Source organism: Tinamus guttatus, unplaced genomic scaffold (assembly GCF_059628265.1).
Source record: "Tinamus guttatus ecotype Peru unplaced genomic scaffold, ASM5962826v1 Tinamus_guttatus_pri_ptg000343l, whole genome shotgun sequence".
In the NCBI taxonomy this organism is placed as follows: Eukaryota; Metazoa; Chordata; class Aves; order Tinamiformes; family Tinamidae; genus Tinamus; species Tinamus guttatus.
Window position 1 is genome coordinate 564,119 of NW_028288877.1, and position 18,603 is coordinate 582,721.

At 36.7% G+C, this 18,603-nt stretch overlaps 1 protein-coding gene across 2 annotated transcripts in view; it reads right to left on the reverse strand.

Moving 5' to 3' along the window:
* The window catches only part of CUNH8orf34 (chromosome unknown C8orf34 homolog), a 132,939-nt gene that overhangs the window by 38,830 nt on the left and 75,506 nt on the right, over positions 1–18,603 (reverse strand). For both annotated transcript variants that reach the window (XM_088529744.1, XM_010225665.2), the window contains one exon: positions 9,003–9,138. In XM_088529744.1, the coding sequence (XP_088385870.1) occupies positions 9,003–9,138 (136 nt within the window). The remainder of the gene's footprint in view (positions 1–9,002; positions 9,139–18,603) is intronic.

The following is an 18,603-nucleotide window of genomic DNA, read 5'->3' on the forward strand; positions in this document are numbered from 1 at the left end:
GAAAACTAGCATTGTTACTCTCTCAATCAACTAACTCTTCAAAATTCATTTATGTTCTTTGTCTGCAATGACCACGAGGACCCATAAAAACTTCTGGGTTATTCTTTTTCTTCAGTGTGTTCCCATTCTTTGGAAAATATTCCAATAACTGTAATTGCAAGTAGAATATATAAGGTGCCAAAGTGATATACCACTTCAAAAAGGAAAGAAGGGGATAAAAAGTAGTTTATTTCATGCTTACAAAATTGAAGGAAAACAGGAAATACGCTATTACGGTTATTTATGGATTAAAGCTGGAAAGACTGATCACTGATCAGACTCAACTTTGCCAAAAAACTAAGTTAAGATTATTGGCTGAGGGTTTTTTTTGACAAAAGTAAGGAGAGTCAAAGAGCTTGTCCAAAAAATATAAAAAAAGATTTGCTTCTTAATGCCACCTTTAGGGAAAAGGGTTTTCAGATCCACATTATAAACATGTATACACAGGGCTCTTTCTTTTTCTTTTCTTTTCTTTTTTTTTTTTCTAGTTTTTCTACCTTATAAAAATTCTAAACAGCAAGGAGAAAAATATGGTTTTTTCCTCCACTTTTTTCCAAAGTTGAAGGAGTGGAGGGAAATTTTTAGAAATTATACAGCAATAACATACTGAGTGTCGTTTGCTTGTTTGCCACTCTTTAAAGGAAAAGATGCAAATCATAGAATCACAGAATGCTTAAGGTTGGAAGGGACCAAATAAAACACTTTGAAAAAAATCTTATTAATGGCTGGGTAATAAATTTTTACAGTCCTTTCAATCTTCAAAGAAACAGCTTATTCTTTTTCTGTACAGTGCACAGAGGTCCTTCACTTTTCTGAAATTCAGAAATCCACTGCATTATTCCTGCACTCTTCACATTCTCTGCTTGACAGCGGCTATCCCTAGGCTTAACAGCATTGACTGGGAAATACAGGATAAGGTTTGTGAAGCTGGCACAAAAAAGCAGGAGGAAAATACAGCTCTTTAAAACAAGAAGCCCAATAAAACTAAGAATATAAAAAGGAAACAAAAAGGAAAAAAGGAAAGAAAAATAGTAACTCGTGTCACCTGGAATATTAAGCATACTCTCCTCTGTAGTTATAGTTACTTAGAAATAGTACACAAACAAAGCCAATAAAAAATCCAAGACAGAGAAGAAAAAGAGAGGTTTTGGTCAAATTAGAAGAATAACACTCATGGCTTTACAACATTCTGTTTATGAAGTCCAATGAGAGATTTTTCCCCATATAAGAGATTTCTGTACTAACAACTTTTAATCTAGAAACATTCTTTTCTCTGGTATATCAAAGTAATTTGGCCTCAGTTTTTAGGAATACTAATAAAGCTAAAAGTTTCTACCAAAAGACTGAGTCACACATCACCCTTACCATTACTAGACAGACCAACAAAAACTAATCTTTATGCACAAAAAATGAAAAAATAGTACATATAACATATCCATTCAGTTCTCCACTTTTACATGAAAATGGACAGTGGGATCATATGGAGGGGATCATAGAATCATAGAATCATAGAATCCTTAAGGTTGGAAGGGACCTCTAGAGGTCATCTAGTCCAACCCCCCTGCACACGCAGGGTCACCTAGAGCACGTGGCACAGGACTGCGTCCAAGCGGGTTTTGAAGATCTCCAGAGAAGGAGACTCCACAACCTCTCTGGGCAGCCTGTTCCAGGGCTCTGTCACCCTCACTGTTAAAAAATTTTTCCTTAAGTTCCTGTGGAACTTTTGATGCTTCAGTTTGTGGCCGTTTCTTCTAGGTCTGTCGGTGGCCACCACTGAAAAGAGGCCAGCACCATCCTGTTCACTCCCTCCCTTGGGGTACCTATAGACACCGATCAGGTCCCCTCTCAGCCTTCTCCAGGCTGAACAGGCCCAGCTCCCTCAGCCTCACCTCATAGGGCAGGTGTTCCAGGCCCCTGATCATCCTTGTAGCCCTGCACTGGACTCTCTCCACATCCCAAGATCTGCAAGATTATTCTGACACATCTGTATATTATCATTTACCTATATATGCAAATTGCATGAGAGGATAACTTCATGTTTTCTATCTTTCTGTTGCACAACTACAGGCAAAATCGTCTGTTTACTTTATACATTTACACAAGCCAAATGTATTTGCACAATGTAAAAGACAAAAAAAAAAAACAAACAGTAAACATGAAAAATTCAAAATGGGAGGAAGGAGGGTTGTAACCAAGATCACCCATTAAAACACCAAGAGCAAGGATCTGCATCCTCCCTTCTTCCAGAATCAACGGCATCAATATGGGATGCCAGAGGCTGCCCCTCCTCTTAACCCCACCCGATCAGACTCTGTCCCAATGCTGTACGGTGCAGCACGCTTTTCCTGACGGCTTCTCATCTCCAGCTGCATAATCAGTTTAGATTACACCCATGGACAAGACAGGAGAGGCCATTTCAAAAGAAAAGTCAGCCATCCTGATAGCTTTTGCACAGGAAACAGGAGAACGGAGAGGACAGGCAGGAACAATAAGGACAGTCTCTGGTGTACGACTCACACTCAGTTCTCTCTTCCTTCCTTCCTTTGAGGAAACCTTCCAGAAGACCAGCATCTTTAACTGTTTTTTAAATGTAGTCTTTTGTTAGTATTTATGATCATTCTTCCTCACAGAGATAAGTGCTTTTCATTAATTTCTCTCTTTGTTGTCTGGAGTTTCTGTACTGATGTCTGTGGACAGCACATACAGTAGCATGGCTTGTTGAGCAGCAGTTTCTTTTCTAATTACAGTCACCAGCTTTTCTGCTTTTGATAGTTACATAAGATCCACTTGTCAAGCTTCAGACACTATTGTCTGCATAGCTCATTATCAAATTTTCCACTAAATGGCTTCTTAATAGCCTTAAGTCTCATTAGTATCCTTATGGCTTTGAGATAGACAGATAAAGCATCTCTATACATTTCTTTTTCTCCTGTAAGATTCTCAAAGTTAGATTAACACCAGAGAATTCCTTGACCAAACAATTAATTTCCATTATTTTCTGAAGAGATGTATCATGGTCACTTCAGACAACAGTTCTACTCTCTCAACAGTTACTTTGCACTTATGACCAATTTGTAGGAATTAATGTCTTTGGCTGATGTAACCACACAGAATTTTTAGTTTTATTTTAGTTTTAGTTTCATGGCCCCCATGACAGTCTGCCATTAAGATTTATTTAAAGGCTGGCTGTGTATTTCAAAGCATCCACATACGTTTCTTAACTTTTGCAAAGTATTACCAAGTTTATCGGACTGGTTTCCAAGTATGCATCAAAGTGGTGAAGACTCCATTAGGGAAAACACAAATTATTAAATGTTGCAAGAATATAGATAATTAAAGAAAGTTTACCAGCCTTAGTAAATAAGCAAGTTAACTTGAAGACTGGCGGGAAGAGAAACCACATAAAAGGAATCAAAGATACATTTACAGATAGATGACAAGTAAATTCAGTCTTAGACAAAAGAAAGGAGATGTCACAGGGAAGGGCAATTGACATGAGAACTCTTGAGGATTTTTCCTGACTAAGTTTTCCTTGGAGCATTTCTAAATGGTAGCACGTACAGAGCATTTAATTGATTCTGCATTAGCAACTCAAGGACACAAGTTACTAACCTTTAACTGTACTTCACATCCCAACAGCTTCTTTTAGAAAAAGCCACGTTTACCATCTTAGTCTATCTATATTTTATTCATTTATACCTAGACATTTCTCTAAAATGTTAAGCGTTAGGACATGGTGCTTTTGCTCTAGCTAATCTTAGAGCAAAGTATTAATCAAATATAGGGCATTTCAAGACTACATTTGTATGCAACTAGTGCCCCTTCCCAACATTCTCGTTCAGAAGCCTTCAAGCTTGTGGCACGGTATGTTTTCTATAATCCCATTTCCTTTTTAATCACATGCATCCCCTTTTTTGTATTCTATTGATGTTAAGAAGAATGAATGCAGCCCTTGCACTACTAAAAACAAAAAGCTTCTTACCTCCGGGAATGCATTGGCAAGACTCCACGAGAACAAGATTTAACTTTTGAGCATGGCAGTGGGCATACAAGGCTAATGGGTGGTCTTTCAAAAAAAAAAAAAGGCCTTAAATTCACTCAAATGGCAATAATACATTAATTTTATCTTATAATTGACAAAACTCTTGCAAAATTTTCAATATATAAGTGACAAAAAAAATGTTGTCTGTTTTTACATACTGTCATTTGGACTTTATTTAACCCATATGAGCTTTGCTTGTGTGTGAAGGTGTCTTATTATGGCTCACGAGCCAAACCTGGAATTCATATGCTTTGCCTGTATATGAGAAAGGATTCACAAAATCATGCTATAGAATCAGTTATCTGTTCTCCAAATCATTCAGGATAGTTATGCCCTTAAATGAAAATGGAATTTTTATTGCAAATACTTTACTCAAAAGCGATCTAGCCCAGTTTTGTTGCACTAAAATTGCCTTTGATACATTTCCTGACTAAACTGTAAAAAGTAAACCTTCTTAATACAGCTATTTGTATAGCCCCCTTTTTCTCTGTAATCTATGAACCTTGTTTTGTTCCACCTTGAGAATGATGTCACCCTTTTATTTAGATGACTTAATATGCTGCTTAACTTGCACTGTAGTCCAAGAGTAGCTATGGGAATAACATTGTTCTGTAGCTACTTTCCCATTTGAAAAACCTCTTAAAGCTGTTATCCATCTGCATTTCACTCACCGTGTGTGAAACATCTACACAGAAAACAGTAAGCTCTCTGTTTCTTACAGCTATATTCCAGTCAACAACCTCTTTATGTTCCAGGAGAATTAATCACTCCTTTTATTTCTCTTTTCTGTCTCATTATTTTTTTAATCATAAGCTGTACAAAACAGCTTGGTGCGATAGCTTGGGAGAGTCCTACATCTTTATCTCCTAAATGTCTGGGGGCAGAACTTTACCTTTATTAAAAATACTGGCCTGGGCCCTGATATTTCTATTCATTATTTGAAGAGGACTGGTGAAATTATCAGCATTCAAAACTAGATACCAGTTTCTAAAAAAACAATATAGGTGCTTCTATCTGAAATGTAATAGTAGTAACAAAATGGATTTAAATCTAAAACTATCTTCATTCATATTTTCATTCCTCCTTTGAAGATCTTCCTCTGACACTGTATCAAACACTTGCATCAGGTGAGTTCAAAGGGAAGATGTATTATAACGGTTTAGTGAAAATCACAGGAAACCAGCTACACAGAACATTTAGCAGTAGCATAAACTAAATGCCAGTTACTATGGAAGAAATAAAGCAGTACTGATAGAGAAAGAGGGATCTAGCAGCTGCTAATATTATCATTAAATTTTGGGATTTGTGCCCTGATTTTCTCATGTTTGAGGAGTATAAGAGTAGGTTCCCTTATACTAAGAAGGAGCTAAATAAAATCAGATGAATACAGCATGAGGGAAACAGTCCATCTAGACCACTATTCTCACAAAGAGTGTATCCTGATATTTAGCTCATTGATACGAAGCTACAGAAGAGACAAGATGTTCTATTGCACCTAACTCTATTCCAGGTGCTCTCAGTGGACATACAGAATTAAACCACCATACTCTTCCCAGCCTAAAGAAGCCTATATATAACCACAGACTAGTTCTCTCTATTACTCAGATAAGGTGGGAGCTACAATGATCTTTGAAAAAAAAAAAAAGAAAAAAAGAAATATACACATGATAAAAGTTACACAGGATTTTAATGAATAATTAGGATGTAATTTTCATAAGACTATTTATCCTTTCCAAGTGAGACTAAAGAGACTTTCATAATTATATGAAAGACTAGTGAAAACTGCTAGTGGGGAATCCTTCAAACATTAAAATGAAATCCTCTCAGAAGGGCCCCACAATGTCCAAAGAAATGACCTCTGGAAGAGGAACCATTGGCTGGAGGTGATTTGGCTGGAGAGCAGAATCAGAGTAGAGCACTTACTTAAAAAAAATGTATATAGCAAGCTGAAAGAACTATATTATGCAATTCCATGAGTAAAATTACATCTCTGTCTGAGCCAAGAAATACATTTCCTACCATTTGAAACTCTGCCAGTCAAATTTTAGGTAAAAAGTCATACTCCCCCTAGAGAAAGACAGAATACCTGCAGTAAAAGCAACCTGATTTGACAAGCCATATTACCTACAGAACAGCCACTGCCATTAATAGCAGCTCATTTGCTTTATATAACAACAACAAAAACTCAGGAGGAAACACACCTGTTAAATTGTACCAAAAAGAATCACCAATCCTTACTGACTTCTATTTCTTTTTAAATCATATTAACAATTTCTTTCCTATGAGTGTGACAGAGCCCTGGAACAGGCTGCCCAGAGAGGTTGTGGAGTCTCCTTCTCTGGAGATCTTCCAAACCCGCCTGGATGCCACCCTGTGCCACGTGCTCTAGGTGTCCCTGCTGGAGCAGGGGGGTTGGACTAGATGATCTCTAGAGGTCCCTTCCAACCTCAACCATTCTGGAATTCTGTGATTCTGTGACATTAAAATCTGCCTACATTCAAATCCCATGGAATTTATATACAAACAGTACAGCAAGCATGCAAATTGACAAATACTATTTAGAAATGAAAACAGGAGAAAATAAAAATAGCATTTTTAAACCTCAGCCCAGGTCCAGTAATATAAACAAAACAATAAATACACCAATAGATTCTTTCTGACTGTAAGATAAATGGTAGGCTTTGTCATAAATAACGAAAGAGACGAATGCAAACATTGAGTAACCTTCAAAAATTTGAGACAAATATTCAGCCTGCAGTTTCAAAATACATAATTGCCATTGGTTATTAAACTGAGTAACAGAAGATTGAATAGCACTTGGGGGAAAAAAAAAAGTCTACGTGCCCTTGGAGCCATTTGCTTCATACAACGCTCTCTAGCCACTACTTTAGCTGCTGCAGGTAGAAGACGCTGGACAAAATGCCTGTTGACATACAAAAAGACATAGCTAAGCACACTAAGAGCTATATCTTGAACTAAGAAGGGAAAGGCCTCAAATAGAACATGAACGAATGAAAGCTCCAGAAGAATCAATAAACTTGAAGAATTAACATTCTTCATCATTCACATTAACGGTTTCCTCATCATTGTGTATAACAGTAATTCCCACTTCTCTCTTCAGGCTTCTCTTGTTATTGCTGAGATGGTACATTTTTGATTTCCTCAGAAGTTTAAAGAGTAACGTAACACAGTCAAGAGGAGATCATCCATTTCCTTACTAACTTCACTAAATAAAGTAGGGAATGAAATAAAGGTGTATATAGGCGAAAAAAAGTACTGCCTTGCCTTCTCTTAGCATTAGAGTGAAGTGTGAAAGAAGGATTTTATGAAATCTTTCTCTCACAACTCATATTTTAAACTTCTGAGTCATGTAGAACAGCCAGTTATAGAACAATAGCGATAGCCAAGGCTGCTAGCTTTGGCTCAAGATCTGAGCCCGTTATTCCCTGGTGTGCAGGACTGAATGGATATAGAGTGTCTTGGTACCTGCTGTTAGTGACTACTTCAGGGAACTTACTTAGAATTTAATTAACTTTTATAGTAACCCAAGCAACATTTTAGACCTGTTCGAAAAAGAGCATGTAGAAAACTAAAAAACTCCTTTTCCTTACCTTGCTACTTGTTAATCCATGGGCAATGAATGCCAGTGGGGGAAAAAAAAAAAAGGTGCGAAACTTTCATGTACCTAGTTGTTTAGAAATGTTTTACAACATAAGCAATTTGCTTCTTGTGAATGGGGTAGGATCCCACGACTAGTATGCCTGCTCTTTTCTTAAAGATCAGGCCACACTGCTAGCAGCAAAAGTCCCTAGAATTTACAAGGCAGTCCAGTCATTACTGCTCTTTCAGTACTGTGAACTGAAGTCTTCAGAGGCATCATAACCCAGCTAAGAGGTTGCTACTAGAGTAGCAGCAGATTGCTCTCCTGAGCCATCATAACTTCGCTAAAAGGATGCAGGATGCAGCATGCCTGTAGTTATGCTCTCGGAGCATTAGAAACTGTTTTCAAGTCTCTGTTCCTACATAAGTGCCTTTAAAGAGTTGTGATTTTTAAGTAAAATGGAAAAAAAAAACGTAGAGTGGCATATAGCCAAATTTGACTTAATTTCACCACAGGTTGCTTTTTATTTACAAGCAGCTAATCCCCTCTCAAACTACACAATGGAGCAGCCATTGGCAAAGGCAGACAGATAAAATTGGCATGCCTCTGTATTGTTCTTTCTAATCTGTACTATTAAGGAAGGGTGAGAAGGCTAGTTTTGTCATTTAAACAGGCTTAAATCCTTCTTCCAAATGAGCTTTTGTCTACATAGAAGAATGCATCTAAGAAATCTAAGAGGTTTCTGTTAGTGTTGCATTCTCAAGTTGACTTGGCTACAGGAATACCACCCTGTTTATTTGGCCCTCCTACTGTAAATGCAAGAATTATTTCCAGCTGCCAAAACCAAAAGGGGTTCAATCTCATTAAATTCTTTCTCAGAGGTGAAACAGGATGAGATTATGAAGTGCTAAGAAGCAACTATATGAAATCCTGAACTGCACCTGTGCAACTAAATCTCCATTTGTACAGGTGTTTTTTAAATTGGATTTGAACCTTTAAATTCCCTGATTCATCCCTTAAAAAGCCACCGAAGTTCAAATAAGTAATGAAATTCAGAGACAGAAAAGCTTAAAATAGTTTCAAGCTGTGAAGTAAGACCTCCAACTAGCTATATTCTTTGACTCATTGCTGATGCGACATATCAAGCATAAACATAAATTGCATGACCCAGTTGCCAAAGGTCACAGGGTAGCCAGTAGCTAAGTAATTCTCTTTCAGCACAGGAGAGGTCATCACCTGGCCCATAACTAAGCCAAATGCATATCTGGAAACCTGGGAAAAAGAATGTACTGGCTAGCATGATCTGGTTTCACTTGTTACCTGGCACATCTTGCGCAGATATTCAATGTGACCTTTGCTTGAGGCTCAGCAGGATGAGTGCTTCGAGTTTGATTGAATTTGCTCCCAGAAGACATCACACTTGTTACTCCTTCCATTCTTAGATCATCAAGATCCTCTGCAACAAGAGAGAAAAACTGGATGAACACAGTATTAAATCTTTTGGGGGACTCCTCTGTACTTCCTCTGTAGAATCAATAAGTAACGGAACAACTCATAAATCTGGAAGAAAATATCTACAGTTACTTGTACAAAAATAGGTAAAAATATTCGAGAATATTTGTGTTAGTATCATTCCGATACAAGAGTTTTTTTTAAAAAAATAAATATTATTTCTATTTCCAACTGTTGCCTTTTTCAAACTTTATTTATCCAATTCATTTATAAAAAAAAACTTGAAAAATGCTTTGGGAAGAGATGTGTCCAATAGTTTCCACTTGACATGGGGATTCACGTGAAAGAGGACATTCTATTCCATGAGTGCACACATCTCCTCAGATTTTTTTTACTATCTATTCACCTAGCAGTGAAAAGTACTGCTAAAATAAAAGTACTCAGCTAAACCTGGGAAATGTGAAATGTATACATATTTTATCCTTCGGAAAGGGACCATAATGTGCATACTCACCACATTGTTGTAATATTTAAGCAACTAGTAATCATCACCGGATTTTACAAACTATAAAATCATTCCCATTTTGCATAAAGACAGCTGAGGTTCACAGAGAACTGGCTACCCAAGATCACACTGGCCTAGTGTGGCTGAGTGAAGCCATGGACCAAGTCTCTTGGTTTACAGCCAGAATCTTCCTCACAGATAAATGATTTATTTTTCACTAATATGTATACAAAATATGTATATATAGTGTATCCATAAAGCACAATTTTCCATTATTTATATGGTTAGCTTCTAGCTTTTTTTCGTGCTAATATATTCCAATTTAGGTATTGCCTTTTGAGATTACTCTTTTTTTGGTTGCTGTAGTTTAAAATAGTTCATAAACTGAAAAATAAACAAACAAAATACTGATTAGGTACTTCTGAATCAGCATAAATCATCCTATGCAGAGATTGATGTATTTATGGTATGCAGTACATGATAAAATGTATTTCAGATAATATGCACACATATTTTCATAAATTTATACTTACAAAAGAAACTAGATGTTAAGGGATCTAAGTGGAATGGGTAATATATAAAGGAGATTTTAGGTCCTGACATCAGAAAGGGAAAAATAATGGAGATCTTTAAAATCTGACACAGCAATGCTGAATTTGAAGTATGGGCACTGTATGTGTGACCAACAGGATGATGACTCTTTTTGGGAGACAATCATTTTAATAGCAACATCTATTCAATGTAGTGCTAAAGAAAGAACAGGAACAAGCAACTTAAATGATTTTTTAATAAATAAAGCCTGTAGATTTTCTTACCTGCAATGTTTAATTTTTCTGCCAATATCACTCCCCCTCCCCTAATTTCATGTCTTGACATAGTTTCAGTGAAGTCTCTGGCATCAATTTTCCTTTAAAATTTATCTATTGTTGAAGCAGATTAATTCAAATGATTTCAAAGTTAACAGTCTACATGATAAAGAATTATGGAATCAGCCATCCATGAATCATTCCTTAGAAGGTATTACAGATTTTAAAAAATGATAAATAATGTTTAATTGTGGTTTAAAGTGGTGCGAAATGTTACATACTCTTCAACAGCTGTAAACCACTGGATGGATTAGGGATTAAATGAAATGGAAGCATAAATCTCAGTTCTCCTCTCTGCTCCCCACCAAAAGCTGTTATTTCTTTAAAGGAGGTTTCCAACAATTCTATGCTTGATGAACTTTGGCTCTCTGATCAGTAAGATTGTTTAAATAGAGCAGATACATAAGCTGTCCTTCCATATACTTTTTATATTTGACTCTGTAGGTCAAAGATACACCTTTCGCCTTTTTTAGTAAAATATCAACATTTTCTTCTCAAGAGCAAATGAAGTGAAACTTCGCATGCACAAAAAACATGGATTTCAGAGGTGTCTGTATCCAACAGACTAGTATGCAGAATAATACTCAGGTTTGATTGACAAGCTGATAAAGCAGTATCAGAAATAGGCATGCTAAAATTCTTTTTTTTTTTTAACATATCATATGTAATTGTTAATTTTCCTCAAGGAATTCTCACTGATTCTAATTCAGTGCTGGGCATAAGCTCGCTTTGGCAAGCGCTACAAAAAAACCTGTCAATATTCTAACTATAGAGAGAAGTATAATTCCATGTACCAAATTCTGAAGAGCAACTGCAATTTTTAACTTAACTTTGATTGCAGCATTTCTACCTTAGTAGGCAGAATTCAACTGAATATTTTCAGTTTCTTCTGGGTGCCTCAGATTTACAATGCAATTACTGTGCTTCCTTTCCATTAGAGCAAAAGGGCTTTGAAAAGTGCCCATTTCCCAACAGCCACAACTGCAGGCAGGAATTTTGGAGTTGCAGACAAGTTTACATGCCATCTGGCAGTCTTCCTGACCGACTACATTCATTATTAAAGACCCTTAATTCAACAAAACAATAAATCTTACAGTCACTTTAGTACAAAATAGCATCAAAAAAAATCATTCAACAGTAGACATTTTGCAAAACAGTATCTGTTCCTAAACAACAATATTATTAAAATGAACACGATGAGTGTAATAATGTCTTTTAAGAATAAAAACTCGATTCTCAAAGCTTCAAATATTTCTGTATAACACTGAAAAGCATCAGTCTTGGCGAGAAAGGATTTCACCGGGAAGTCAATCCACTGATATGGCCTGCAATGCTGCATCTTTTCCCTTTCTTTGTGCTCCTTGCTATCCCAACTGATGACGCAGCTGAGTGGTTCAGTGATTTTACTGAGCAGCTATGAGGTAATACAGTAACCCCGGATATTTGTGAAGGAAAAAGCAAAAACTGCAGATTTACAACTTCATCTGTAAAGGGATACAGTCTTTCATCTCTTCGACAAGCCTGTAACTGAGCAAGGTTTCTCAAGAAAAAATGTAAACAAAATACATTGCACGTATATCAATTCTAAAGGTTTTTAAATTTTTAAATTAAATGCTATTTTTTTGTAAATGTATCATTTTTTTAAACAGGATGAGCCAAGACTTAGCTTTTTTCCTTGTGCATTTGTAAACCTAAGTTCAATTTTCCTATGATTATATAATTTTTTTTCTCAGAACATTGATTCATGAAAATAAATTCATACAGCTCAATCCTCACGTATTGCCATAATAACAATACATGAAAATATTTAGAAGTGAGAAAAATATCACAAGAAAACCCTATGTTTTCTATATGAATAATAATGCAACACTAAATTAAATTCTTTGTGGACAAGTTTCACCAGCAAGGGGAAGGAGGAAAAGATATTTATTTCAGCAAGTAAGCAGTTAATTGCTTTTAAACAGGACACTATTTATACTTATTTCTTCCTTTCCTTTTTACATGGAGCAGTGAAAGGGGCAGTGATGCAAAGTGTCTAGGAACTGTGCAAGATAGCTTAATGTCTTGGAGCAAGGAGATGTAATATCATCTTACCCACTTCTCTTCCAAGACTCTCATTCTGTTCAGGGCCAGAGCCTTTCTGATGCAAAACTCCTATAAAATGCAGTGAAAGTTCAGCTGCACGGAAAGCTTGCAGAGTCAGACTCTCTGCTGTATCAGTATTTGATACGATCCAGTCACTTTTGTCAAATTCCACCACTGTAAAACATGTAGTAATTTCTCAAGAGTAATTTTAAAGCATAATTCAAGAACCCTGCTCAAGGGAGCAGAGTTGGAAAAGCCCTAGTTCATCTTTAGAAAGGTTGAAGCTGATGAGAGTTTTTCTATCAATCCAACGCGAAGAAGAGCACTGAATGTTTTCATTCGAAGGTGAAAAATCCCAATAATGCACCCTGACTTATGTTCTGGCATGACTCAGTCATTTCCGATCTATCAGCAAAATAATGTCTCTTTTTTGGAAGCAGTGAATTTCTAAATTTCTAAGGGTAGCCTTTCTTGAAATATGTTGACGGATTCTGTATATAGAGCATTGACTTGTCATGGACTGTTGACTGAGGCCAAAACTCTAGCATGCTCTATTACTCTCATTTAAAAAAAAAAAAAAAAAAACCTTACTGCCTATAGCAGTTCTGCACCTGTCCCAGGAATTTCTGCTCCCCGGGATGTCAATACTTGTATTATTATGTTGCTTATTATGTTAACCAGCCATCTCTGTTAAATTAATTTGCTTACCCATATGAACATAAATGATCTGCAAAAAAATTACACCTTAACGCCAAAACAGCTCTGGGGACAAGCAGGAATTAAGTTTCAAATTAAAGAAGCAGTAATTTAGAAAGCCTGATCTTTTAGCCCTGAAAGAAGTGTCCTAAAACAGATGTGTAATCATTTGCTTTAGCTGAAGTACAACTGCAGTTATCTTCTGCAATGCACTGGCTGCAGGATAACTCACTTTGCTTCGTCTTATTTTTCTGTGACTTCAGTACTATGAGGCAGACAATGCTTTCAGTCTGGAAGGTATGTTCTGAAACATTTTCTTAACAGCACCATCAAAACACTGGGTTTTGACCCTGTTCAGTATTCCCCATAGAGGACGGATGAAAGCATGGTCCTCAGTAGATCCATCAAGAGCTGAGACAACAGAAAGCAGCATTTTGTTGTGTATGTCTATAATGATATATGTAATGGATCACTGAATAGAGTTTTCACCTTTAACCAGCAAAGGTGAGAGGGATCTGTCTTTAATTTCTCCTTCTGCCTGTTTTAAGCTGGCACTGGAATTAATGTAGGAAATAGCCTTTTCCAGGTCTTCTCCAGGTTCCAGTAGGCCTGTTTTTGTTAGACCACACTTCGGTATCTTAGACAACTACACCAAGCAGTGGCCCACAGCAGCAATCTCCTGCTTACTCTCCCTTTGCGCATCGTTACGGCTCTTCAAACTTCCATCTAGCTGCAATGGAACAACAGCCTTCTTCATTATCACTGCTAGCTGGGAATCAAAAAGAAGACAATAAAACTGAAGCTCTGCCATTTCTTTCGGCTCCATTCCTCTATCAGCTTGCATTAACTCTGCTTTGCCCTGAATGAGACCAGGCCATCTGTTTTATATCATTATCTCTATTTTGGCCAGACATAGGGACATCTGGAAGACCGCACTGTCTACACTCAGAGAAGCAGACATCAGCATACCAATGGCATCACAGCTGACCTCTCTCACTCACTGGTTAAATTCGTACCTCCAAGGTCTTTCAAGAAAGGCTTGAACAATAATTTTTAAGTAGAACTTCATCTCCTCAGCTGGGTAAGTAGATGAACTAGCAGGTATATCAAAACCCTCACATACTGCACAATCCAAAAGATTAGCCAGAATACTGACTCAAGTAATACAGACTCGAATGAACCATGTGGTTTTGAAAGTTTTACTGAAGAGGAAGGTATGTTTTTTCTTAAGAAACCTTTTGGTTACTGAAAAACCTGCATAGCTAAGAGTGCCTTATAATCACTGCTTCTTCTGTTACACTGTTTGTGTAACCTTCTCGTTCAGTGAACTATTGGGTTATGTTTGCTCATGCTTTTGGTTTGGATAAGAGAAAACTAGAAGGGTTTTGGTTTCTCTAAAATGCTTGTGCAAGCATATTGCAATACAAGAGAAAAAACTGGCTGCAGTGGAACATAATATATAAATGTGGTACATATAATATGTGTGGTTACTGAGCACTGAACACTGCAGGAGAGGGTTATTGCATTAAAGAAATTGGTCACTGAAGCATGTTAGTTCATGTAATGTTAGCTCATGTTTACAATATCACTTGCTTTTATCCTGCACCACTTTATCTCTGAATTTGAATTAAAATTCACATTTTTCAGATTATCTAATTTCAGAACTATTCAGAAACAAATCTGACAATATTAGTTGAGAACTCGCCTTCTCAAGACATCCTAACCTAAATCATGACTCCCCTGAACTCAAGCAGAGTTTACCATGGACTCTAGAAGATCCAAATTTTTTTCTGAAATGCTCTCTTTTGGGTCTTAGCTCCTTACTCTAAGACTTGTGAAACTCTTGTAGATCTTGAGATGTGTTTAACCTTGAGGTCAATGGCAGTGGAACAGAACACGAGCTGCATGCCCTGGTGGCCATTGTATGCCAACCCCTACAGAATACAAAAACTACAGACTAACCATTCAAAGGAATTCTTTCAATTGATTGGGAGGGAGAGATTCCAGAATGAAAAGCCAGTTGAACATCAGATAGCAAATGTTCCTCAGAGATTGTAAAAAACAAGGATGAAGGTAATACAAAAACCTTAAGAAGCACATGCTTCATATACTGGAGGAAGGCAGGAGAAAAGAGTACATTCTATCACAGAAGACAAATGACACGTTCAGTGTATTTTCCTTCTCTGAAAGGACCATCTCTGCTGAATTCCGGGACTGAAGACAGTTTGACTGGTAGTCTAACAATGAAACAAGGTCACACAAACCATATCAAGATGAGGAGCAGAGAAAATAAGAAAATTAAGAAGTATAAGTTAACAGTATCTTCCAACAACAGACAGGAGGAGAGATCTATTTCAAGTGAAAACAAAACAGGCCACGTTGCACCAGGAGGATAGTTAGGCCGGCACAAAAGAGACAAGTGATTCGCACTTTTAGTCTTCAGGCTAACTAGCAAAGCTCTTTGGCCCTGAAGAACTATCAATCAGCCCACATGGTGGATGTAGGAGGTCCAAATGCAAGGTGCTAAGCAGAACTCATTGAGGGTATGGATCTGTAAGCCTTTTGCCACTCATGGGGAAAGTCCCACTTACTTTCATCCTCCTTTCCCTTTCTACCATTCTCAAAATGATCCCTTCCCATCCTTTATTCCTGACTCTGCTGTGAGCTCATTCAGGGGGAAAAATATTCTATTACGGCTGGAATCTTTTGCAACTGGTTTACTGAGCTGCACTGGCTCACTGAGGGACCATACAGGCATTTGGATCATTTTAATGGAAACAGCAGGTGCGAACAACCTCGTTGGTGGTGGAGAAGGGGAGGAAGTGGGACCACCCTCTTTAACGAAAGAAATCTACCACATTTAATTAGGCTCAACCCATCTCCTAGAACCATACTCTAAAGGGGTAAAACATTAGGCATTTAGGCAACACTAACAATGCAGATACCAATGGACTTCAGGCCTCTAAAGCACCAAAGGGAAAATAGTTCAGATGTTTACCAATATATCAGAAGTAAAAGTAAGCAAGATATCAATTTTACATAGATGGAAGGGCATGACATCCCCAACGTAGCTACTTCAAGGACCTTAAAACTTTTCAAAAAATGGTATTTTATCAGAATATTGAAAGATGTATTCAGGAGAGCATTCTAATATATTATTAAAATATGAATATATATCAAAATGTGATTCTTAATACTATGTGTTACAGCATTAAAGATAGGATTTACATTTTTTTTTTCTAAACAAATATATTACATTTGTCAAGTAATCACTGCCTGTCTATTTTCTCTAGAATGGCACTTAACTAAGTAATATCAAGCTGATATCATCTGTTGTGACTGAACTTGTAAATGTGCTTAAATTTGACAAGCAGGTTAAGATCTCCTGCTATCAAAACAATGTCTTATCATCTCATCACTTTTTCTTCACCTGCCTGTTCTTGAGTTCCTGAAATATGTTAATGTAGAGCAAGATGTGATTTCCGATATTATGATGTGTCTGTGCAAAGATCTTCTAAAATAAACGCACCTTTAACTCGCGGTCTTGCTGTATGAGTATTTGAATGAAAAAATTAATTGCAACTATTTTGAAAGTTATGACAAATTAGAAAGGTCATCAACATACTCTAAGAAGAAACTTTTAAACCTAATGCAGTAATTCAATTATCACAGATACAAACATTCTCAAACTAATCTACAACTACTTTTGCATGTCAGTAAATGATGTCATACCAATTAAACTACAGTCTCCCACATGCAGCCCCCAAGATGCAAGAAGTATTTTGTAGCATAGAAATCCCATTTTTAGGCTCCTCATATTGTTTTAAATTACCTATGTGCACTCAAAAGTTCCCTTTTACACGAACGAGCCTCATACAACTTTACCCCAAAACAGTTCTAAGCCAGCAGTTATGCTGTCAAAACCTCCCACTATTCCCTACTACCTGGGCAGCCCCTCTGCTCATCTTGTAGACCTTCTTATAACTCTTTCAATAAGCAACCTAGGTAGATACTGGTAACACAGCTTCCCATCACACCAATGAAAGCCTACCTTCTGTTTAATTTTTTCTTTGAGGTATAATGTAATTGTGAAATATTTATAAATGTCAAGATTGAAGATGTGAAATATTACCAAATTCTCACTTATTTGCAATTTAGAAATTATGGACACAATGTTCAAACTAAAAAAACAAATTCTCAAGGGAATGGTGGTATAACTATTACATTTATAGAACCTAGAAGTTTTAACAGGGAAATTTGATTCCTTAATCAAACATACCATTTGAACTCCTTTATAAACAGTTGACTGTTGAACAAATCAACAGTCAATCAATATTCAAGCAAGAAAAATAATTACTGCTTAGCGGATAGATGTTAAGAGTACAGCAACACATATATCTAGAGCAAAGTTCACAAGTATTATTTTTACAGATCATCGTATAAATATTCCTAAAAACTACAACTATAAATTCAGCCTTGTTAATTGTGACTGACGTAATCCAGATGTTATGTGTTTCTTGAAAAATAACAGGAAAAACAGTTCTTCTCAGAGATAATCAAACATATCAAGAGAGTCTTCTTTTCCTCTAAGGATATGCAAGTATGCATGCAAAATATTTAGAAAATCCCTTGGAAAATACATCTCCCTACACAGCCAAATAGAGAAACAGGTCTGCAAACTATTGTCAAACACCTTGCCATATCATTTCCATACCAAACACTACTTATATTGCCTGTGCATTTAGGTGATAGTGATTGAATAATTAAACCTAAGACATTCTGAGGAATTGTTTCTCCACAGCCACATTTGCCTATAGTCTGATATTACGCAATTAACTCAGAGTCAGAAATATAAATGTAATGAACATAAAATTCCTTTGTATCCATCTTAAATTGACAACCATCCAATCAATCTCTAAATATCCTAAGTAAAATACACAGTGATCTGTGTATCCAGAAGCAGCTGTTGGTTCTGATGTGCTGGAGTAATCTTTTAGAGAAATAGCAGGTGAATTTGACGAAACAATTCAACAAGAGGTATTCAAGTAGAAATGTTAAAACTATATTGTTACCTGCGCCAGGGAGGGAAATGGGGTCTCTGGTTCACAGTCCAATATTTGAAATAAGAAATATACATTCAGTTACAATTACTGTTTTACTCAATGTAGAGGAGATACCAGAGTGTCTTCTCTGAAAGTCATTTGCAGGCCAAATACGCATCTCTGTAGTCTTTGCAAGGCAAATGGGAGGCTGCAGATGCAACTTGCTAAATTGCCTTCAGGTGCTCAGAACTCAACAAGCAATAAGAGAATTTTAC